Source organism: Puma concolor, chromosome C2 (assembly GCF_028749965.1).
Source record: "Puma concolor isolate L17-30 chromosome C2, mPumCon1.1.hap2, whole genome shotgun sequence".
In the NCBI taxonomy this organism is placed as follows: Eukaryota; Metazoa; Chordata; class Mammalia; order Carnivora; family Felidae; genus Puma; species Puma concolor.
The window spans coordinates 2,531,412-2,556,240 of NC_141675.1; the positions used below are offsets into that span (position 1 = coordinate 2,531,412).

Consider the following 24,829-nt stretch of genomic DNA (forward strand, 5'->3'; position numbering starts at 1 on the left):
GCTCATTCCTGCTAATGTTATCTTTCGTGATCTCTTGCTTGGATTTCTGAAATCATCTCATGATTTACTTCTCTCTTTCACCTTGCCTTTCTTTAATGCATTGTCTACATAGCAAAGTGGTTGTTTTATTTTAACCTAGAATCTTTTACTAAAAAGATGAAAATTGTAGGGGCGCCTGGGTGACTCAGTCGGTTAAGCATCTGACTTTGGCTCAGGTCCTGATCTCACGGTTTGTGGGTTCTAGCCCCTTATCGGGCTCTGTGCTGACAGCTCAGAGCCAGGAACCTGTTTCTGATTCTGTGTCTCCCTCTTTCTGCCCGTCCCCCATTTGTGCTCTGTCTCTTCCTGCCTCTCAAAAATAAATAAATGTTAAAAAACAATAAATGAAAATTGTGGTAAAGTAAACTTTTATAACAAAAGTAGTATGTACGATGGGCAAAACCCGTAAATATAGAGAGCTGATGGGGGGGATGGGGAAAATGGGTGAAGGGCCATGGCAGGAGAGGAGACATAGGCTTCCAGTTATGGAATGAATAAGTCACAGGGATAAAAGGTACAGCATAGGGGACAGACTCAACGGTATGATAATCGCACTGTATGGTGACAGATGGTAGCTAGCGACACTTGTGGTGAGCACAGCATAATTTGCAGACTTGTCAAAATCACTATACTGTACACCTGAAACGAATGTAACATTGTGTGTAAGCTATACTCCAATATAAAAATTAATTTAAAAAACTTCGCAAAACTCAACCATTATAAAAAAAAGGTACACAACAATAAAGAAAATAAAAATATACATTTCTACTTCTAAAGATTAAACTGCTAAAACCTTCCAGTATAATCCTAGATATTTTTTGTAGTACACAAATACACATATATGCATTTCGTAATCAAAGTGAGATACCGTAACATACATACTGTTCTGTGACTTGCTCTTTTCAGTTAATGATCTCCATCTTTCCATGGCAATACATTTGCATCTTATATTCAGTCCCTCGAAATCGAAATTTCTTCAGCTGTCCTGAAAGTGCATTTTGTAGGGAGCCTCTTCGTACTAGGATTCAATCTGCTCTTATGTACCCTAAATTTTTTTGTTTTTTCATACAGCAGTGGCTTTTTTCATAACGATCCATCGTTGAAGAGATGGAGCCGGTTGTCCTGCAGAATATTCCACCTCTTGGATGTTTGGTTACTTCCTATGGATCATTTAGTTTGCTCCTGTACCCCCTGTATTTCTAATAAGCTGTTTGTTAGGTGCAAAGGCTTGATAGACTCAAGTTACACATTTTTGCCTGGAATATATCATAGATATTGTATACTTCATGCTACATCCCATCAAGAGATACGACATCAGATTGATGCACAGGGTGGCCTTTTTAAAACGTAAACTGTATCATGTCGATATCGCCTAAATCCCACTTATGGCTTCCTTGGCATTTATTCTATAATACAAATTCTGTAACTTGGCCTACAAGGTTCTGAATGACTGATGCTTGCTTACTCTTCTAACTTTATTTTATCCCATTCCCTGTGTGGTTTTTAAGTTTTTGCCAGTTTACTTCAACTTCCCGAACAAGGGAAGTGTTTGCTTCCTGGGGACTTTGCACTTGCAACCCCATCGGTCTGCGAGATTCTCCTTTGCCACTCTTCCCCTCTTCTAATGTCAAGCATCATCTCAAAGTGCAGGTCGTTTTAAGTTGACCCCAGAGAAGCCTACTCTGATTGTCTCGTTTAAATAGGTTCTTCCAAGGGACCCTAATACCCTACGCTCCGAGCACCCTGTTTTTTCCTACCATACTCTGGACACTTTGTACACCTTAGTTTCTGTGTCCTTACCTGCCTGTAAGTTGCATTGCACCGTGGCAGGGACCTTGCCTATAAGGCTCACTGTGCCCTCAGTCCTGGTGTATAGCAATGCGTGGCGTGAACTACCATAGGTCACAACAACCCCGAGGCTGCAACGTCTTGGACAGGTCGCCACAGACTCTCGTAGGGGCCAGTAACAACACTTCACCGACAAGTTGTTCGAGTGGAGGCATCGTGGCTCTTCCGTGAAGGCGCCGCAAGCAGTGCGCTGGAAGGAGAGGCTTCCACTTGCGAAAGAAAAATCCAGCCCCCCGGGGAGACGCCCCCGTCCCGGGCCCGCGGCTCCGCGGCGCCGCGTCCCCGCCCGCCTCACGTGACTGCGGGCGGCGCGCCCCAGTGCGCCTGCGCGGGAGCTCCCGGAAGTGGCCGGACCCACAGCTCGGGCGGAGAGCCCGTCCGTCGGTTCGTCGGTCCGCCGGTCCGCCAGCCGGGTCGTCCGCGCGCCTCGGCCCTCGTCGGCGTCCCGCGCGGCCTGTGTGGCCCGAACCGCGGCCGAGGTGCCCGCCATGGCGACGTTCATCTCGGTCCAGCTGAAGAAGACCTCGGAGGTGGACCTGGCCAAGCCGCTGGTGAAGTTCATCCAGCAGACGTACCCGAGCGGCGGGGAGGAGCAGGCCCAGTACTGCCGCGCGGCGGAGGAGCTCAGCAAGCTGCGCCGCGCCGCGCTCGGCCGCCCGCTGGACAAGCACGAGGGCGCTCTCGAGACGCTCCTGAGGTGGGCCCGGGGGCGAGCGGTGGGGCGGTGGGGAGGTGGGCCGTGGCCCGCCGCCCCCGCGTCTCCCTCCGCCCGTGCGGGGCCCCTCCCGCGCCCGCACGGCCCCGGCCCGGCCGCCCCGCCCTGGCTGGGCCGGGCGCGTAGGTGTGGCCCGCATTCCTCCTCGGTGAGCTGGAAGCGGCCCCGCGGGCCGCTGCTCGCCCTGCCCTCCCGTCCGTCCCGCCCGCCCGCCCGCGCCGGCCCCGGCCCCGGCTCTGCTGGGACTCGGGCCATCGGATGCCCGGCGCGAACGGGGTTGCCCGCGCGCCGCGCGCTCTCGCCGCATTTTCCCACGAGTAATTGCCCCCACTCTTTGGGGGTCTCCGAGACACCGCCCTTCCCCCCATTTTTGCGTCGCCGCGCAACTTTCCGGGCTGGGTTAGGATTTCATAACCGTAGTTGTTTGAGGAAAGTGGGAGAATTGGGACGCTGGGACGGACGTCTAGGACTGACTGCGTTATTGTCACTCGGCCTGAGCCACCTTTTTGAGTTCGTTATAATCGCACGGCGGAGAATTCCCAGGGTTAGGAGCTGAGGTTATTTGAAATTAAACTCGAGAGGTTGTTGAAAATCAGTTGTTTTTTTTTTTCTTCCCCGAGCAGGTAGGCGCCCAAGGGAGTGAATTTGTTATCCTAACAAATGCTTACGGAGCTCATGCTGTATTTAATGAGGGTTCCGTTTGCGGTACTTTTTCGGATCGGATGACAACGTTTTCACATAACTTAGCGGTTCAAAATGTTCTTTTGCCTACCTTTGAACAGCCTCGTTTCTTACGTGTAACATATTCTCCTTGTCTCACCGGACAGACACAGCTGTATTAGGATGCAAGGAGAAGCCCTGGTTAAACTAGTTTACTTATTTGTTCTGGTAGCTGAAAAGTGTAGGAATAGTGCTTCTTTAGGTTTAAGAACCACTTAAGCCTAAAGAATCTTGCATCCATGATGATTCCCTTTTAGGTGAATTTTGTTTCTGTATTGGGAGACATGCCCCCCGCCCCGCCCCCCCCCCCCCCCCCCAGCTCTACTGTGATTACAGTGGTCCGTAATACATAAATAAGAGAGTGCTTTTCTCCTTCTCTCTGGCGAAGTCCATGGGAGGCCTCTGATTGGGTTGGCTCTTGCCCACTTATGAGTGGAAATGTACTAATTTGCTTGCCCTTGTGTGAGTCACTCTCTGCTATAACTTTTCCATCCCACATGGATCAAAGTGGTAGTAATAGGGACTGGGGGAGGGCTGGTTCCTCCAAGGGAGGATACTGAATAGATTGCCCAGAGAGATTAGGACCCTTTGGTGTCCTTTTTTTTTTTTGTTTTTGTTTATTTTGAGCGAGCACAAGTCAGGTAGGAAGAGAGAGATAGAGACAGAGAGAGAATCCCAAGCAGGCTCTGCACTGTCAGTGGCAGAGCCAGATGCGGGGCTCAAAGTTAGGAACGGTGAGATCATGACCTGAGCCGCAACGTAGAATTGGATGCTTATCTGACTGAGCCACCCAGTGGCTCAGTATCATTTTTAAAGATAGGACTGTCGGGTTGCCAAGATCATTAGTTTGATACTTATTATGAGCTTTTTGTTAACATAACCTAGGAATTCTTAGTCATTGTTTTTAGAATTAACTTACTTAAAAAAAAAGCAAAGCAAGTTTTTAAAAAAGGCATTTGTTTTGAGAGGGGGAGGAGGGGCAGAGAGGGGGAGAGAGAGAATCCCAGGCAGGCTCTGTGCTGTCAGATCAGAGCCTGAATTCAGGGCTTGATCTCCTCCCACACTGTGAAATCATTACCTGGGTGGAAACCAAGAGTTAGGTGCTTAACCGACTGAGCCACCCAGGTTCCCCTCCAAAGTGATTTTTATGTAGACCAGAATAGTATTTAGTGAGGATTTTCCATTAGTAGTATTAAGAAAGCGAAGGATGTGGTGTAACAAACACTGTGATAACAGTCTTGTTAAATAGATTGTTTGGTCCCAGCTCTTAAGGAGCTTGGAGCTTTCAGAGGCAATTGGTGCACAATTTCAAGACTAACAGACAAGAGGTGGGGCCTGGGTGGCTCAGTCAGTTAAGCATCCAACTGTTGATTTCAGTTCAGGTCATGGTCTCATGATTTCTGAGTTGAAGCCCCGCATCGGGTTCCTCACGGACAGTGCAGATGCTTGGGATTCTCTCTCTCTCCCTCTCTCTCTGCCCCTCCCCTGTTTCTACTCTCTCTCTTTTTCAAAAAAACTTAAAAAAGACTAACATACAAGAGGGAGTAGTGGATAGTGGTTGTGATAGAGTTCTGCTGTGAACTTTTAAAACTTCATTCATTTGTTCAATCCTTAGTTTTTTAGGCATAAATGCGAGAACTATTCCTGGGTACTAAGGTCGTTGCAGAGATCGTGTCTTTGAAACTAACCGTGTTTCATCAGTCATCTCTGTATTATTCTCTTCTAGCCCTTTCATTCAACAACTATATTTTTTTCACTTCTTGCCCTTCTAGTGTGCTAGGATAGGCTAATAGATATATACTACAGTCTATTAAATTTTATGATGGAGGTGTATATAAAAGTTCCTTGGGTATATATGCTGTAAAAATCAAACAGTTGTGAGATGTTCATTCAATCAAGCCGGCAGAATATCTTTATTTTTAAAAAAATTTTTTATTATTATTTTTAAGTAGGCTCCACACTCAACATGGGGCTTGAACTCATGACCCTGAGATCAAGAGTCACACGCTCTACCAGCTGAGCCAGCCAGGTGTCCCTGGAATATCTTACTTTGTTTGTTTTTAAAGTTTATCTATTTTGGTAGAGACAGCGCAAGTGGGGGAGGGGGCAGAGATCAAGGGAGAGAGAGAATCCCAAGCAGGCTCCATGCTGTCTGTGCAGAGCCCAATATGGAGCTCGAACTCAGGAACCTCGAGGGGAAGGAGGGAAACTTCAGAGCTCAGTGTGTGTGTCTTTTAGTGGCAGTCAGTTTTTTTCTTTTAAAGAGAGAAAGCTTCCGGTCTCCTTCCATGAAAAAGCCTGGTCGTCAGCTTTCTGAAACTTGATCAGGGGGAAACGGAGGTTGGGGATTTCAGCAATCATACACGCAGTCTTTTATGTCATCTGGTTTAGGGTGACACCTGTATTAGGGTTGGATTCAGCTGCATGTAGGAGATCTCAAGTTATCAGTGAGTTAAAGTATGATTTTATTCCTGTGTAAAGAGTTGGTAGATGGGCGGCTCTGGTCATCCGAGGCTGGTGTAGTGCTTCTGTGAAGTTCATCAGGCTCCGGCGTCTTCTGGCCGTCTGCTCTGTAAAGCCTAGAGTCTTTGTTCTCAAGGCCCAGATAGGAGTCATACCCACGTTTCAGATTGTAGGAAAGACGGGAGAAAGGCAGAGGGCTCAGTTTCCAGAATATTTCCTGGAAGCTGCCCCCTAGCACCTTGCTCATGTTACTGGCTTTTAGCGTGTGTCCACATCACAGAAGAGTAGGATAGAAAAAGGAAGTTTTATTAAGGGCAGCCATATACCCAGCCGAAATGTGGGGTTCTGTTAGTAAGGAAGAAGGAGAGAGAATGATGCAGGCATTTAGCACTCCCAACCATGGCCTCTCAGTCCCCATCCTCCCCACTTACTTGTGCTCGATCCCCCAGCTTAGCTGTGTTTGATATCCTTAATGTTTTCCTCAGTCGAGGAGGAGTTGGGAGCCTAATGGTTTCTTTCAAAGATTTTCAACCGTACCTTCTCTTTCCAGACTCATACTGGATTCCTTTTTTGAGTGGTGCCTCCTGTTTCTCAATTTAGATCCTTTCTGGCTTCTCCGGCATGATTTGGCTTCTATTTTGTTAGCTCCCTCTCCTCTAGGCAATTAGAGTTTCAGCTTTCTCTCTTTGCTTCATTCCTTCACTTCTCTTCTCATATTTTAGAAAATTTCCTGAAACCTCTTGTATGCTATTGGGCCATTTCCCGTTGTCTTTGTCCTTGTGCGTTGACATCTTGAAGATTTTTTATTCCTTTTTTTTTAGTGGAATTTTGGGAGGGAACAGAGAAGGGTGTTGATTCAGATCTCCGGTTAACTGGGAGAGGGTTGTTTATATTTTCATCTCTCCACAGTGGTTTTATTAATTTACATTCCCAGGGCGCCTGGGTGCCTCAGTTGGTTAAATGTCTGACTTCAGCTCAGATCATGATCTCACAGTTCGTGGGTTCAAGCCCCGCATCAGGCTCTGTGCTGACAGCTCGGAGCCTGGAGCCTGTTTCAGATTCTGTTTCCCTCTCTCTCTGCCCCTGCCCCACTCATGCTCATTCGCTCTCTCTCTCTCTGTCAAAAATAAATAAACATTTAAAAAAAAAAACTTGACTGTTATTAATTTACATTCCCATCAACACCTATGTGTGAGTTTTTTATTCCTCTGCATTCTTGCTGATACTTGCAGGTTAATTATTTTTATTTTTTTATTTTTTAGGGAGAGAGAGACAGTGAGAGAGAGCACGAGTGGGGGAGAGGGGCAGAGAGAGAGAGAGAGAGAGAGAGAGAGAAAATATCTTAAGCAGGTTCCATGCTCAGCGCAGAGCCTGATGTAGGGCTTAATCCCACAACCTTAGAATCATGACCTGAGCCAAAATCAAGAGTCAGATGCTCAACTGACTGAACCACTGGGCGCCCTGTTAGTAACTTAAATTATTGCTTTTTGCTAAACAATGGATGAGAGATAGTACCTTGTTTTCCACTGCATTGCCCTGATTTCTCTGAGGTAGAGCATCTTACATTTACTGGTGTCACTTAATTTCTTTTTCTGTGAATGGCCTGTTCTTTTTCTTTGCCCATTTTCTGGGTTGCTTGTTTTTTTCCTTACTGATTTTTAGGAGTTTTTTTTTTACATTTTCTGGTTGTTTATCCTTTTTCCATTATGTGTCTGTGTCTTATTTCTTAATTGTGTTTATGATACTTTTTGTCGTACGGAAGTTCTTGCAAAATGTTTTTTCATAATTGATAGTTGCAATTTTTTCTTACTCTTTATTTTTTTTTTAATTTTTTTTTACATTTTTATTTATTTTTGAGAAACAGAGTGAGACAAAGCATGAGCGGGGGAGGGGCAGAGAGCGGACACACAGAATCTGAAGCAGGATCCAGGCTCTGAGCAAGCGGTCAGCACAGAGCCTGATGGAGGGCTCGAACCCACAGACTGTGAGATCATGACCTGAGCCGAAGTCGGACGCTCAACCGACTGAGCCACCCAGGCGCCCCATACTCTTGATGTGCATATATTATGTGTGATTCCCCCCTTGATCAGATTTGCTAAGGGTTTGAAGCTACCATTTTCTTTTTTTAAAACCAAGTCTGTTTTCTTAATTTCTTTTTTGTTTTTTGGTTTCTTCACTGCCTTTGTCATTCGCTTTTGTTTTCTCTTTCTTTTTGTGTTGAATGATTAGTTTCTCATCATTTTTGTTTTTCTCATACATTTATTTTAGGAGTGTATACTTTTTCTCCGTCTACTTTGGCTGCATCAGTTGGTTTCGATATTAATATTTTCATTGGCATTTATTTTTAAATAGTTTGTAATTTTAGTTTTGTTTCTAACTTGAGTCATTTATGTACATTTCTGTAAAAATTCTAACTTTGTTATTCTCTTGTGGGTTAGTGTTTAGTTTGTTGCGTTATGGTAGTATTTTCATTTGTAGTAAAGTTGATGGAACTAGTCTCATAATTTCTGAATTTTTTTCAAGCACTAATGTTTTTTACAGATCAGGAAAAGAAGATGTTGCTGTTCCACTTTACTTCACAACTGTTGCTAACATTCTGATTGTTGGTTTGGGAGTGAGGATATTAAGATAATTTTAGCACTAATGACACTCCTACAGATTTGTTATGCAAATAGTGTGGAGGAAGTAAAGATATGTAATAGTTGGCCCTTGGTCTCAAGGAATATCTGTACTTGGCAGACCTTGATTTGGCTCAGTAATTTTATTCTGCATAGATGAATAAACATAATTTAAAGGAAGATTTAAAATCCGATTTGTTTTTCTGTATTCTGACTTCTAATGTTTACTAAATAAGAGAGCTTGTCAGGACACTCTTCATTCTGTGTAACCTTAAGGAGAATCTTTTGCACACAGGAGGTTTAAGCCCACACAGTTGACTCTGTGGCAGAATTAAGCTAAGATCCAGACCTCTTGACTCGCTGACTAGTTTTTACTATACTCTGCTGCACAATGCTTCATTAATGAGTCTTCATGTGATAAATTGGGTGAAGAAAGAAGTGTGAAATAAGGTTCTGGAAGGATCTATGAACTCTGACCAATATGCGGTCCAACTCTTCGCATTCTCTTGTTTTTCTTTCTGGTTGGCAGTTGGGGGTTGCACAGCCCTAAGTACTGACTGGAGCTGTATAGGTCATGAGAATTTGCATTGCATTGTCACTTTGGCTAGTGTGGACTGGTTCTCAATCTCCATGTGTTCCCCCTAAACTTTTTTCTTTTAATTATTTTTTTAGTGTTTACTTTTTGAGAGAGAGACACACAGACAGAGGTGAGTGGAGGAGGGACTGAGAGAGAGGGCGACACAGTCTGAAGCAGGCTTTAGGGTCTGAGCTGTCAGCACAGGGCCCGACGTGGGGCTTGAACTCACCAAGCGTGAGATCATGCCCTGAGCAGAAGTCGGACGCTTAACTGACTGAGCCACCCAGGTGCCCTGTCCCACCCCTGAACTTTAAAACTACAGTTTCCAATCGAGTCTGTCTTTGGTATGTTCAAAGAAATGAATTCATTTCCTAGGTTTTTTTTTCCCCCATGAGATTTGAGAAATTGAGCTATTGGATATTTGCTGTAGGTGACTGGGTTTTATAAAATACTGAAGAACATATAAAGGCAGTTCTGAATAGTTGCAAAATAATGATCTGCAGCTACCGCTTGTATCACATGTACTATGTATCAACACTGTTCTAAGAATCTAGTATGGTATCTTTTTCCTCATGCTTAAATGAGATATTACCTGACATCAGGAAGGGTTTGGAGAGGTTATTCATAACGTGCACACAGTCACACAGGTGTGAGTTGGTGGACTTGGGTTTCAAACTCAGGATTGTTGGACTTGCAAGTTTGAGATATGCCCACTGTGACATTATATCTCTTAAATATGTTTGAAATTTTATAGTTGATTAAAACATTACTTCTTTCTTTCTTTTTCTTTCTCTTTCTTTCTTTCTTTCTTTCTTTCTTTCAAATGTTTATTTATTTTTGAGAGAGAGAGAGAGAGAGAGAGAGAGAGAGAAAGTGAGTAGGGGAGGGGCAGAGAGCGAGGGAGACACAGAATCTGAAGCAGGCTCCAGGCTCTGAGCTGTCAGCCCAGAACCTGTCCCAGGGCTCGAACTCACAAACCGTGAGATCGTGACCTGAGCCGAAGTCGGATGCGTACCTGACTGAGCCACCCAGGCGCCCCAAAACATTACTTATTTCTAAAATATTAAAAGTACATACGGATTCTTTGCAGCATTATTTCCATAATGCCCTGTCTGTCTGTCTGTCTGTCTTTCACCAACTTTGTAGCATACTGGCTTTCCTTCTTCCTACTTGTGGAAAACTCGCAGCAGAGGTCTACTTGTTAGATTCTAAGCTAGAATCTGCTGATACAGTGAAGCATATTTAAGTGATAGAGAGGTGGGTAGATTTTCTTGTTTCTGCCCTTGTTCCCTCTGTGGAGAATTTTGAGACCTAAGATTTAGGCTGAATTACAAGGGATAGTGCGGTGGAATCATGTAGAAGGAGTAGTTCGTTGTGTTCCGTGTTGTAGGAATAACTAGCATTTTGCCTGCGGTGACTACAGTTGCGATGGCTGCTTTCTTTGAAAAGCGTCAGTTGAGCGGCGCCTGGGTGGCTCAGTCGGTTAAGCGTTCGACTTTGTCTCAGGTCATGCATGGTCTCATGGTTCATGGGCTCAAGCCCCACGTCGGGCTGTGTGCTGACAGCTCAGAGCCTGCTTTGGATTCTGCGTCTCCCCTTCTCTCTCTCTCTGACCCTCTCCTGCTTGCACTCTCTCTGTCTCTCAAAAATAAATAAATGTCTGGGGCGCCTGGGTGGCGCAGTCGGTTGAGCGTCCGACTTCAGCCAGGTCACGATCTCGCGGTCCGTGAGTTCGAGCCCCGCGTCAGGCTCTGGGCTGATGGCTCAGAGCCTGGAGCCTGTTTCCGATTCTGTGTCTCCCTCTCTCTCTGCCCCTCCCCCGTTCATGCTCTGTCTCTCTCTGTCCCAAAAATAAATAAACGTTGAAAAAAAAAAAAAAAACCAAAAATAAATAAATGTTAAAAACAATTAAGGAAAAAAAAGCATTAGTTGGTTTCTGTTGGGGTTGAGTCCAGAGGAGTCACATATTATTTCCAATGACTGTCCTCCCATAGTTCTTACTTTAAATTTGGGGCGCCTGGGTGGCGCAGTCGGTTGAGCGTCCGACTTCAGCCAGGTCACGATCTCGCGGTCCGTGAGTTCGAGCCCCGCGTCGGGCTCTGGGCTGACGGCTCAGAGCCTGGAGCCTGTTTCCGATTCTGTATCTCCCTCTCTCTCTGCCCCTCCCCCGTTCATGCTCTGTCTCTCTCTGTCCCAAAAATAAATAAATGTTGAAAAAAAAATTTTTTTAAATTAATCACCTGTCCTGAGACAGCTATCTTACTTTGAGGATTCCATCGCATAGCTTCTAGTCTTTCAATATATGATATAAATGTACTTTTTCCCTACACGGCTTAAGTTTTGAGAGTCAAGCCCAAAAGCTTTGAATGGAGATAGCTATAAACAATTCAGGACATTCTGTTTAGCGCCCCCCGCCCCCCGCCGATCCATTTGCAGGGGAGGTAGCTTTATCTCCTACTACTTCCTTTCGTGCTTACTGCAGAGGAGTCAGCAAACCAAGGCCTGGTCAGCTGCCTATTTTTGTATTGTTCATAGCCACCGCTCTGAGTGGGTCGGGGCTGTGAGCCTTGGAGACCTAGCCGGCGTGCTCCCCTCTATCCCATCGTCCCCGTTCTTCCCAGCGCTGGAGTGCTCCCCGCTATCCCATCTTCCCTTTAACTCTCAGCACTGGAGTGCTCCCCTCTCTTCCATCGTCCCCTTTCTTCCCAGTGCCTGCCTCCCTGGCCATTCACTGGCTGCACCTCACTGCCGCCCAGGGTTAGCTCTGGGGCCACCTACACTTGGCAGGGAATGTACAGTCTCAGGCTGGGAGTTGGTGACTCAGCACATTGCTTGTCTCCAGCAGCTGAGCCAGCTGCCCAAGTTGAGATGGCTGGGCTTTCTGGGAGAAGAGGAGGGCGCGCTGGAACTTGGGTGTCACTGAGGCAGAGAGTGAAGGTGACTGTGTTGTGACTGCCCACCCCCTCCCCTGGGGCCCTCTCAACCAGACCGGATACTCTTCCTTGGAGAATGAATCTAGTTAATGACAGTTGGGTGGCTGTGTACCTAGAGTGCCCTCCATCTGAGATGGCCCAGGTCAGGGAAGAAGCTTACAGGGCTGGCAGGAGTTTTCCTTCTTTTTTTTTTTTTTTTTTTTAAATTTTTTTTTTTTTCAATGTTTGTTTATTTTTGGGACAGAGAGAGACAGAGCATGAACGGGGGAGGGGCAGAGAGAGAGGGAGACACAGAATCGGAAACAGGCTCCAGGCTCTGAGCCATCAGCCCAGAGCCTGACGCGGGGCTCGAACTCACGGACCGCGAGATCGTGACCTGGCTGAAGTCGGACGCTTAACCGACTGCGCCACCCAGGCGCCCCAGGAGTTTTCCTTCTTGTTGTGTCAAGACCTGCGTATTATCTTGACTTTGCCTTTTGCTTGGCCAAGCCGACAGTAGCCCTTCTCAGAAACAGTTGCTCTGTCAGCCTTGTTGCTGGGCCTTGCGTGCTGTTGCCTTCTTTTGTCTCCAGCCCTTGGGACCTGGCTGGTGTCTCCTTGTGGGCTGCGCTTTGGTAGTTCCTGTTGGTTCACAAAACAGAGAATCTTGGGTTTTACTTTCCAGAGATAAAAAAGGTTACTTTTAAAAAATTTGCAGCTTAGTGACGTATTTGGGGCTAGCAGTTAAATAGCAAACAGACGCATTCTCTGCTCTCATGGAGCTTAGAATCCTTTGAGGAAAAAGATACCATACATAATTCCGTAAGTGGGTATATTACAAACTGGTAAGTTGTATGGAGGACAAATTCAGAGGCCCAAGAGATTATAAAGGGAGAGTTTAAACTCCTGGTTTAAAACAGGAGTGAGGTTGACCATCCTTCTCAGTTCTGCCACCACTGTGGAACAGCCGAGTTACGCTCCCCCATCTCCTGCCTGGATTACTGTAAGAGCTTCCTGACCGACCTCTCTCCTTTGCTCTTGCACAATTGCAAGTCCGTCTTCCCCATGGCGGCGTGGACGGTGACTGTGAAAACAGATGGGCTCGTGTTACTCTTCTGTCCGGACTCTGATGGTTTCCCCTCTTCCTCCGAACAGTAGAAACCAAAAGTCTTACGGTTCTGCTCCGAACATCGTTACTTCTTTGATTTCATCTTCTCCTGTGCTGGCCCTGTGACCATACTGGCCTCCTTGCCGTGGCTGGGTGTCTTCGGGCATGCTCTTGTCCCAGTTTTTGGCACTTGATTGTCCCACGACTGCTGATCTTTTATCTCACTTACCTGCTGGCCTCATCTCATCACCTCCTTCGTACCTTCTCTATTATCTGTGGTTTTCAAAATTGTTTTTATTTCTTCTGTGTAGTCAAGTTATCTCATGTTCTGTTTGAAGACCACAGTCTTCTCACCCTGTACAGCACCTTATCCTTTTTACTTTTTTCTCCATAGCACTTACTACGGTCCCCTGTACTATATTTTTACTTAATCTATTTTTTCTCCCCCTCTACAAGTAAAGCTCTACAAGAGCTCAAAATTTTAAATGTTTGTTTATTGCAGAATTTCTATGTCCTATAACTGTGTTTGGTACATAGTAAATTCTTAGTGTATATTTTTTGAATGAATGGATAAACGAATGGATGAGGGAAGGCTTTTTTGATGGTATATCAGTCTAGATAAGAAAAGCAGGAAATCATGATAGGAAAAGTGTCCAGAGGGGGATAAAAAAACTGGTGGAGGCCCTGAGCCAGGAGAGAGCATAGACTAATGAATAGGACGTGTAGTGAATATTCTCAGATGAGGCTGGAGAGGTTGAATGATGGCTGGATAATGCCAGGCCTTGTCAAAAATTTTGGATGAAATTTTAAGTATGATAGGAATGAGGTAAAGCGTTTCAACATTTAATAATTCATAGTTCTTTTTTTTTTTCAGACTACAAGAATGTTTTAGGTACAAGAATATTCTTCTACATGATCACGGTACAGCTTTCAAAATTGGGAAGTTAGCATTGATTGAATATTACCGTGTAACCCATAAAATGCACTCAAATTTTGCTAAGTGTCCCAATGATATTTTTACAGGCTCAGGATTTCATCCAGGATCCTTTGGCATTTAATTGGCTCTTTAGTCTGCTTACGTCTGGAACAGTTCCTCAGTTTCTCCTTGTTTTTCACAACCTTGACATCTTTAAAGAGTATAAGCTGCTTACTTTGTAGAATGTCCCTCGGTAAGGGTTTGTCTTATTTTTTCTTAGGATTTATGCATTTTTGGGCAGCAGTACCACCAAAGTGCAGCTGGGTTTTGTTTTTGGTTTTGTGCATGTCAGGAAGAACTTGATGTTGTTTGGTGCCCTGTGTTTAACTTTAATGATTTGATCAAGATGATGTCTGCCGGGTTTCTTGACCTTACAGTTGATGAGTATGTTGAACAAATTAGTAAGTACTTTGTGGGGAGAATCTTTGTAATACCCTGTTTCCATCAGACTTTCTTGTGTTAGCATCCATTGATATATCTTAACTGAAACAGATACTCTGAAAGGTGCCGTGGTGATTTTTCCAACTCTGTTATAGCTTCTAGTGTTACGAGCTGCCGTTGTGCAGTAGGGTAGTGCTTTCCCTGTTCATCTATTTATTTTATTTGCTTCAAATTGGTGTTCTTGTTTTTCTCAATGGGTTACGATTTGTTTATTTCATTTAATTTTTTCTGGACTTGGCTAGCAGGAGTCCCTTAAAGCTAGTTCTTACGTCTTTTTGACACGGCCTCATTTTTTGAGTACTTCCTTGACTATCTGACATAGCAAGATGTTTTAGGTTTGATTCTTGAATTTTCTCCATCTCCACCGTGGAATCTGTCACTTCTTGAAGGAGTGTTGGCTCCTAAAGCAGAGAATTATTCATCTGGGCTCTAGATGTGCTTATGCCACCAAGGTGTTATTGCTTCTAGGCCCTCAGAGCATATATGTTTAGGAAATACACTCACACACACACTTATACCTGTTTTTGTATTTCTCCACTGTATATACATGTGTGTGTACGTGTGTGTATTTTTGTTGTTGTTTAGTTTATTTTTGAGAAAGAGAGAGACAGAGACGGAAAGTGTGTGGGAGCCAGCAGGGTAGGGGTAGAGAGGCAGAGACAGAGGGAGACACAGGACCCGAAGCAGGCTCTGCACTGACAGTGGGTCTCGAACCCATGAACCGTGGGATCATGACCTGAGCCGAAGTCAGACGTCCAGCCAACTGAGCCACTCAGGCACCCCTGGATTTCTCCACCATATTAGAAAATCACACTGATACCTCCAATTCCAAGCAAAAACTACAGAATTTATTCTAGCCATTTCTCTTTCTGTAACTCTTTTCTCTGACAGTTAGAAATTAGTGTCCATTATCTTCATTGTGTTTACTTAATTGCTCAGATCTTGTTGTTTGTAACCAAACCTGTGGCCATGTCAGCCAAAAACTTGGTCTCACACATGTTGCCCCTCCCCCTGGAAGATTGGCCTCAGAAACAGTCACTGGAATGATAGCCCTGAAGAAGGTGGGGAGGGGAGGGGAGGTTAAGAGAAGGAGGAAGGGTTAGAGAGGCCAGTTAGAAGGCTTTGCCTTGGATATCCCCAATCTCTCATGTTAGCTCAAAGGTCAGCCTGATGAGGGAGAAGATTGCTTCTTGTTTGATGATTGTTCTGGCTGCTGGGTGGAGAGTAGACTGAGAAGAATGACAAATGACTCAAGGAGACTTTGTGATTAGTCTACTTTAAAGGGAGGGTAGAAGTTTTTTTTTTTTTTTTTAAATCTAATTCCAGTTTAGTTAACATTCAGTGTTAATATTAGTTTCAAGTGTACAATATAGTGATTCAGCATTTTTGTACATTACTCAGTGCTTATCAAGATAAATGTTCTCTCAATGGGGAAAAACTGAGAACTTTTCCCCTAAGGTCAGGAACACAGCAAGGATGGCGACTCTCACCACTTTTATTCAACATAGTACTGGAAGTCCTAGCCACAGCAGTCAGACAACAAAAAGATATAGAAGGCATCCAAATTGGTAAGGAAGAAGTAAAACTTTTAACTATTTGCGGGTGACATGATACCATGTATAGAAAACCTGAAGGACTCCATCAAACAACTGCTAGAACGGATCAACGAGTCCAATAAAGTTGCAGAATACAAAATCAGCATACAGAAATCTGTTGCGTTCCTATACACCAGTAATGAAGCAGCAGAAAGAGAAATTAAGAAAGCAATCCCATTTACAATTGCACCAAAAATAGTAAGATACCTAGGAATAAACCTAACCAAAGAGGTGAAAGACCTGTACTCTGAAAAGTATAAAACACTGATGAAAGAAATTAAAGATGACACAAATGGAGACATTCCATGTTCATGGATTAGAAGAGTAAATATTGTTAAAGTATCTATACTACCCAAAGCAATCTACACATTTAATGCAATTCTTATCAAAATACCAGCAGCATTTTTTATAGAACTGGAACAAATAATCCTAAAATTTGTATGGAACCAGAAAAGACCCTAAAAAGCCAAAGCAATCTTGAAAAAGAAAAGCAAAGCTAGAAGTATTACAATTCAAGTTATATTACAAAACTGTAGTGATCAAAACAGTATGGTACTGGCATAAAAATAGACACATAGATGAATAGAACAGAATAGAAAACCCAGAAATGAACATGCAGTTACATATGACCAATTAATCTTTGGCAAAACAGAAAAGAATAACGGGAAAAAGTCTCTTCAACAAATGGTGTTGGGAAAACTGGACCAGTTTCTTATACACAAAAATAAACTCAAAATGGATTAAGGACCTAAATGTGGACCTGAAATTATAAAAATCCTAGGAGAGAACACAAGCTGTAACTTCTCTGACATTGGCCATGGCAGCTTTTGTCTAGATAGGTCTCCTGAGCCAAGGGAAACAAAAGCAAGGATAAACTATTGGGACTACCTTAAATAAAAAGGTTCCACACAGTGAAGGAGACAACAAAACTAAAAGGCGACTTATGGAATGGGAGAAGATACTTGGAAATGACCTATTTGATAAAGGGTTAGTATCCAAATGTATAAAGAACTTCTGAATCTCAACACCCCAAAACAAATAACCCAATTAAAAGATGGGCAGAAGACACGAACATTCTTCCAAACAAGACATGATGATCAACAGATACATGAAAGATGGTCAACATCACTCATCATCAAGGAAATGCAAATCAAAACCACAATGGGATATCCCCTCACACCTGCCAGAATGGCTAAAATAAAAAACAAGAAATGGCAGGTATTGGCAAGGATGTGGAGAAAAAGGAAACCTTTGTGCACTGTTGGTGGGAGTGCAAACTGGTGCAGCCACTGTGGAAGACAATATGGAGGTTCCTCAAAAAATTAAAGATAGACCTACCATATGATTCTGTAATTCCACTACTGGGTATTTACCCAAGTAAAACACTAATTTGAAAAGGTCTATGCATTTTCTGTTTGTTTAAACATAATTGACAATGGCCAAACTACAGAAGCAGTCCAAGTGTCCCTCAATAGGTGAGTGGATAAAGACGTGGTGTGTGTGTGTGTATATTGCCCAGCCATACAGAAGAATGAAATCTTGCCATTTACAATGACATGGATGGAGCTAGAGAGTACAATGGTAAACGAAAGAAGTCCAAGAAAGACAGATACCATGTAATTTCACTCATGTGCGGAATTTAAGAAAACAAATGAGCAAAGGAAAAAAGAGAAACCAAGAAACAGCCTTTTTTTTTTTTTAATTTTTTTTTTTCAACGTTTATTTTTGGGACAGAGAGAGACAGAGCATGAACGGGGGAGGGGCAGAGAGAGAGGGAGACACAGAATCGGAAACAGGCTCCAGGCTCCGAGCCATCAGCCCAGAGCCTGACGCGGGGCTTGAACTCCCAGACCGTGAGATCGTGACCTGGCTGAAGTCGGACGCTTAACCGACTGCGCCACCCAGGCGCCCCAAGAAACAGACTTTTAATTGTAGAGAATAAACTGATGGTTACGGGGCGGGGGTGAGGGGGGATGTGGGGGTGGGTGAAACAGGTGATGGGGATCAAAGAGTGCACTTGTGATGAGCACTGGCTGATGTATAGAATTAGTGAATCACTATATTGTACGCCTCAAACTAATACAACGCTGTATGTTAACTGGAATTAAAATAAGAATAAAAAAAATTAAATGTACTCTTTTTTAATCCCCTTCACCTACTTCACCCATTTTCTCACCCACTTCGCCTCTGGTAACCATCAGTTTGTTGTCTATAGTTAAGAGTGTGCCTTTTGATTTGTGTCTTTTTTTCTTTTTCATTTATTATTATTATTATTTCATGTTTATTTTTGACAGAGTGAGCAGGGGAGGAGCAGAGATAGAGGGGGACAGGGGATCTGAGGCAGGCTCTGCACTGACAGCAGAGAGCCCGTTGTGGGGCTCAAACTCACAAACTGTGAGATCATGACCTGAGCCAAAGTCGGACACTTACCTGAGCCACCCAGGCGTCCCTCGTTTATTTTGTTTCTTAAATTACTGCCCGTGCTCTCTTCTAGGATTTTTATGGTTTCAGGTCTCACATTTATTTAGGTCCTTAATCCATTTTGAGTTTATTTGTGTGTGTGGTATAAGAAAGTGGTCCAGTTTCATTCTTTTGCATGTTGCTGTCCAGTTTTCCCAACACCATTTGTTGAAGAGATTGCGTTTTTCCCATTGCATATTCTTGCCTCCCTTGTTGAAATTAATTGACCATATAATCGTGAGTGTATTTCTGGGCAGGGTGGAAGCTTTGATGAAGGGTGTGACAGTGGAGATGGGCAGAAGTGGAGATGTCCAAGGCATATGTGAAAGTTAGTAAACCTGTTTTTAAATAGCAGTTTATCAGAGATGTTAATTTGCTCAATGGATATAAACAGTTGCCTTAATAAGTAGTATTTTAAGAAATACTTTGCTTCTGGGCAGATGTTAGTTTCCTTTTAGCCAATACACTTGGTACGTATTTTTCTTTAGTGGTGAGTATGAGTTTTTTGTTCACAAATTTTTTTATTGCATGCATTTCACATTCTCATTTACACATTAAAAGATTGTGTTTATTAACTTTAAAATGGCTGATTGAATTTGATTTGTGGGCTGCTCAAAGTAAGCGTGAATAATTTTTGTGTACTCATAAACTAGTTGTGTATACGTAAATGTATATAATATTTAGCTTTGGTAATTATAAATTTTCCTTTTTTTCTTCTTTTTTTAGATATTATGATCAAATTTGTTCCATTGAACCCAAATTCCCATTCTCTGAAAATCAGGTAAGTTATTAATTTTAATTTGTTTTAAAGTTATAATAATGGCAAACACCCATTTCTTCCAACACATGGTATCATTTAAAAAAAAAAATTTTTTTTTTTAACATTTATTCATTTTTGAAAGACAGAGACAGAGCATGAACGGGGGAGGGTCAGAGAGAGGGAGACACAGAATCCGAAACAGACTCCAGGCTCCGAGCGGTCAGCACAGAGCCTGACGCGGGGCTCGAACTCACGGACCACGAGATCATGACCTGAGCCGAAGCCGGCTGCTTAACTGACTAAGCCACCCAGGCGCCCCATGGTATCACTTTTTAAAATAAATGGTGCTTCTTCCCTATTTTATCTTTCTGTAAGACCTTTTGATACAAATTAGAAGCTTGTAAGCCCATCTGATGAGAATCTATATCTTTGGAAGAGTCTCTTGGAATTCTGTTCCTGTTCATGTCATTCCTTAGTGACTTTTGGGTTTATGTGGAGCATTGGACTGCATTTTTTCCCCCTGTATTTTATATCAATATGATCTGTTGACTGATTAACATAGTCTGTGATGTCCTTCCCTTTGTGTTACACAGAATAAAAAAGGAAACTGAAGTATTAGTCTCAGTGTCTGTGTTTTAAAAATTGACACAAATTATATTTGCATATAAAGTTGCAAGTGCTGTTCTGATTAGATGTTATACTATAAGAATATTTGCTTTCTTTTAAAGGCTAGATACTAAAAATGCTGATGATTTCTCACAGTTTTGTTTGAGAGACTTGTTAAACGTTTTCAATTTGTGTGACATTTTAAGTTTCAAAATACGTAGTTTATGGAAAATGCTTTACACATTCTTGTAGTAAAGTTTTTACAGGTGATGTAATATGTTGAAATTTGCTTTAAGATACTCAAGGAGGAAAAAGTATGTGTGTAGGGTTGGGAGGGGACTGGAAAGTGGGAGTAGGTGAATCCAGACATTCAAAAGGCTAAAACTGTGATGGCTGTATGGCGTTCATGCTGTTATTCCCTCTAGTTTTGTGTATATTGAAAATTTCTCTAATCCAGAGTTAAAATTTTTGCATGGGATTGCAATACATAATTTAAAAGAGGTAAGTTGTTTTTAACCTTTATATGTGGAATATATTAGAATCAGAGTGAAATAGTTTTTTTTTATTAAGTAAACTTTTAATTTATGTATAGCATACATACAAAAGTGAATATCATGTGTATAGCTTGAATCTTTATAAAGCGAATACACATGTGTAAGTACAACCCAAATCAAGAAATAACATATTATCTCATTCCCCCAAAGGTAACCCTTCTCCTTTTGTCATCGGGGAGTAATTTTTAATTTTATATTCAAGGAAACCTTTGCTTCTCTTGGCTTGACAATCATTTATTAAGTGCCTGTTCTGTTCACGCCATTGTGTGTTGTAAAGATGAGTAAGATAGTGTTTTCTGGAGAGGACAATATGTGCACAATTACTGAGGCAGAATGACCATCGGAAATATCATAGTGCTAGTATTTTACTTTTAAAAAAGAAAACTCTGTGGTCCAGGAAAAGGGAAAGGAGTTAGTTGTCTACAGAAGATAATGTTTTGACAAGCTTTAGTCCTTTTCCTCACTGTGGATTTTTCTTCAAAATAGACCTAATATTTAATGAGAAGCAAGAAGGTAAGATAATTTTCTCTTTGCTCTTTTTCTATCAAGATCTGCTTGACATTTACCTGGAAGGATGCTTTTGATAAAGGTTCACTTTTTGGAGGATCTGTGAAATTGGGTATGTAATGACTTTTTAAAAAATGATAAGACACTTGGGCTAAACGCATTGTATTATTTTAGGCTTTAAAAATTGCTCTCCTCACAGCTTTTTGTAAATAATAAAAATGTTCACATTTTTTTTTTTAAATTTCAACTTTTAATGTAATTTCCAAATACTTGTAGAGAGCCTATGCCTTGCCAGACACTGTCCTAGTTATAACAACAAATGAGACAGTTGTATTCAGTCTGTTTAGGAGAACAACTCATCATTCCAAAATATAACGGATAGTCTATGAGGATATGAACAAAGTAGTGAGCCCGTAAATGAGGAAGACATGACTTCTGCTTGTTGAAAGCAAGCTGTGTTCAGGTTAAGCTCTGAAGGATGAATTTGGTTTTCCCAGCTAAAAAATAATGTTACAGGTAGACCATTATAACCAAAGGTCGGGAGAATGAAGGCGGGTTGGCAGGTTAACCACCGTGTGCATTAATTTTCTTGTTTTTGAAATGGGGAATAAATAGTACTGTGAAATACTGTTTATCTCATTTGGGCTCTTGTGTGGATTAAATGGGTGGATACATGCAGAGTCCTTAGGAGAGTGTGCAGTAAATATTAGCTGCAGTAAGTAATAGGAATGTATTTTATTGTAAATAAGTACACGTAACACATTATTTGTGGTACATGTGCATTATAGAGAATACATAATATAACACATAGTATATGGTACAAATTATGTATGATGCATATTAATAAAATTATCGTAAGGCTTGAAACCATAGGTTGAATTGAGGATTATGGAGGGTAAAGACATTGGAAAGCAGATTGTGAAGAGGTGCGAATGTAGTGTGCATGTGTACTCTTCTCTCTTATGTGTTAATAGCTAGAATTTATTGAGTATTATTCCACCTAGGCACTGTGGAAAGGGCTTCACATATATTATCCTCCTGAATTCCCCAAAAGCCCAATGAAGAAAGGCACTGTTATTACCAGTTGAACACACTTGTTTAGAAAGATGAAGCGACTTTCTAAGTCGTAAGGGAAGGATTTGGTGAAGTGGGATGTGATTCCAGAAAGCCTGACTCCAGGTACTAGAGACAAACAGGCCAGTGAGGAGACTGGTGACAGGTGAGATGAGAGAGGGTGGTATGTGTGGGTCAGAGGAGAAGGAGGGGATTTGAGCGACGTTTCGGAGTTGAAACTGACCGGATCTGCCGAATGTCTCTCAGAAGGAAGAGGAGTAGTTGAGGGTTGACTCTAAGATTTATAACTCAGTGTGACTTGTTGGGTATTCCTTCCAAAAGGCAAGTTGAGTTTGACTTTTGTATGCTGTGTCTGGGTAGAATTTTTTTTTTTTTTTTTTTTTTTTTGGCATTTGGAAACAGATTTAAAAGTCAAGAGTGGTAGAGATGTAGATTTGGGAACAGTTATCGTTAAATGATAATAATAAATCTATCTCCTCTGGTGGTCCGTAGATTGGGAAAAGTGTGAAGGCCAGAGCTAGGTGATAATAACGTTCAAAGGAAACAGGAACAGGTTCCTGGGAATGAGGGTGAGAAAAAGCTTTCAGATCTCAGAGGAACCAGAGAAGAATAGAGGCACGGCATTGAGTGACAGAAGGGTTTCTGAGGTCACATAGTCCAGTGGTTCCTGAACCTGGCCGCATGTTAGAATTACCTGAGGAAAATGTGAAAGGTACACCTGTAAAGATACAGAATGCCAGATGTGATAGGAAGAATTTCCGGGGTGGACCACTGGAATTAGTATCCTTGAAAATTCCTCCGGGTGATTTTAGTATCTATCCAGGTTGGAACATCACTGACAGAATCGTTGTGGCAGAGGGAAGTCACATAAAGTTGGAGAAGTCAGTGGATTTGGTAATGAAAGAAGTTTCACTAGGGGCATGCCCCTGCATCAGGTTGAGGGGTGGACAGAGGTGAGGAGATGGGAACCGCAAATGCGGAATGCTCATCTTAAAAGATTTTCAGTAAGGGTTTAAGGACAAGGCATTATGCTGAGAGGGAGACCAGGTCAAGAAAAGGATTTTTCTTTTTCTTTGGCATCTGCAGTGCCATGTTGGTAGGCTGAGAACAAGGAGCACGTGCCAGAACTAGAAGGTACCTGAGGGAGGTAGGTTCTTCCTGAGAGACGTGGGAAGCAAAGGACTTAACAGAAATAGAGCAGGACATAGTTCATCAAGGCACTCTGGTAGCAGATATTGGGAATGCAAGCTGGTGCAGCCACTCTGGAAAACAGTATGGAGGTTCCCCAAACAGCTAAAAATAGAACTACCCTACAACCCAGCAGTTGCACTACTGGGTATTTATCCAAGGGATCCAGGTGTGCTGTTTCAAAGGGGCACGTGCACCCCCATGTTGATAGCAGCACTATCCACAATAGCCAAAGTATGGAAAGAGCCCAAATAAATGTCCATCGATGGATGAATGGATAAAGAAGATGTGGTCTACATACAGTGGATTATTACTCGGCAATCAAAAAGAATGAAATCTTGCCATTTGCAGCTACGTGGATGGAACTGGAGGGTATTATGCTCAGTGAAATTAGAGAAAGACAAAAATCGCATGACTTCACTCATATGAGGACTTTAAGAGGCAAAACAGATGAACATAAGGGAGGGGAAACAAAAATAACATAAAAACAGGGAGGGGGACAAAACAGAAGAGACTCAAATATGGAGAACAAACAGGGTTACTGGAGGGGTGCTGGGAGGGGGGATGGGCTAAATGGGTAAGGGGCAGTAAGGAATCTACTCCTGAAATCATTGTTGCACTGTATGCTAACTAATTTGGATGTAAATTTAAAAAAATAAAAAATAAAATAAAAAAAAAATGTCCTTCAGTAATGTCTTGGCTAAATAAAGCATGGGCTACCCACTCATTAGAATATTGTGTAATTTTAGGATACTAAGAACGAGAGTGCAAGTATATTTTTGTTCAAGTGTAAAGCTTTGTCCTGTTTCTCAGTGCATATGAAAGTTATGTTTATAGTATATTGTAGTCTGTTCAAAGTGTGCAATAGCATTTTGTGTGAGAAACAATGTATATAACCTAATTTAAAATTTTGTTGCTAAATAATGCTGTCATCTGAGCTTTCAGGGACTTGTGATCAGTGGTCACAGATCACCATAACATATATAATAATGATGACGAAAAAGGTTTAAATCCTGTGAGCATTACCAAAATGTCACACAGAGATGCAAAGTGAGCAAATGCTGTTGGACAAGGTGGTGCTGATCGATTTGCTGATTGATACAGTTGCCACTACCTCTCATTTTGTAAAAGAATGCAATTATCTGCGAAGTGCAATAGAGTGAAGCACAGTAAAATGAGGCATGCCTCAATTTGCCTTTTGAGATCTGCGTATTTATTTCACTTAGCACAATGCCCTCCGGGTTCGTCCGTGGTGTAGCATGTGACAGGAAGTCCGTCCTTTTTGAGGCCAAATGATATTCCATTACGTGTTTACCCATCAGTGGACACTTGGGTTTCTCCCGCCTTTTGGCTACGAACGTGGGTGTGTAAATGTCTTTTTGTGACTGCTCTCAGTTCTCTTTGGAATATACCCAGAAGTGGAATTGTTGGATCCAATGGGAGTTTTATTTCTGAGTGTTTGAGGAACTGCCATACTGTTTTCCACAGGACTGCAGTATTTCACCTTCCCACCAACAGCTCACAGTGGTTCCAGTTTCTCCACATGCTTGCCAACAGTTGTTATTTTTTGTTGTTTCTGTTCCTGATAGTAGCTGTCCCAGTGGATGTGAGGTGTGTGGTTTCTTGATCAGAGCTGTATTTTAACTGCTTGCACAATCTAGCCTTCTG

The 24,829-nt window shown here is 42.6% G+C and overlaps 1 protein-coding gene across 2 annotated transcripts in view; it reads left to right on the forward strand.

Moving 5' to 3' along the window:
* The first annotated feature begins 2,225 nt into the window (after nt 1-2,225).
* The window catches only part of PDCD6IP (programmed cell death 6 interacting protein), a 75,632-nt gene continuing 53,028 nt past the window's right edge, over nt 2,226-24,829 (forward strand). For both annotated transcript variants that reach the window (XM_086720346.1, XM_086720347.1), the window contains exons 1-3: nt 2,226-2,584; nt 19,199-19,253; nt 20,942-21,011. In XM_086720346.1, coding sequence (XP_086576472.1) covers nt 2,376-2,584; nt 19,199-19,253; nt 20,942-21,011 — 334 coding nt within the window. In that variant the 5' untranslated portion in view covers nt 2,226-2,375. The remainder of the gene's footprint in view (nt 2,585-19,198; nt 19,254-20,941; nt 21,012-24,829) is intronic.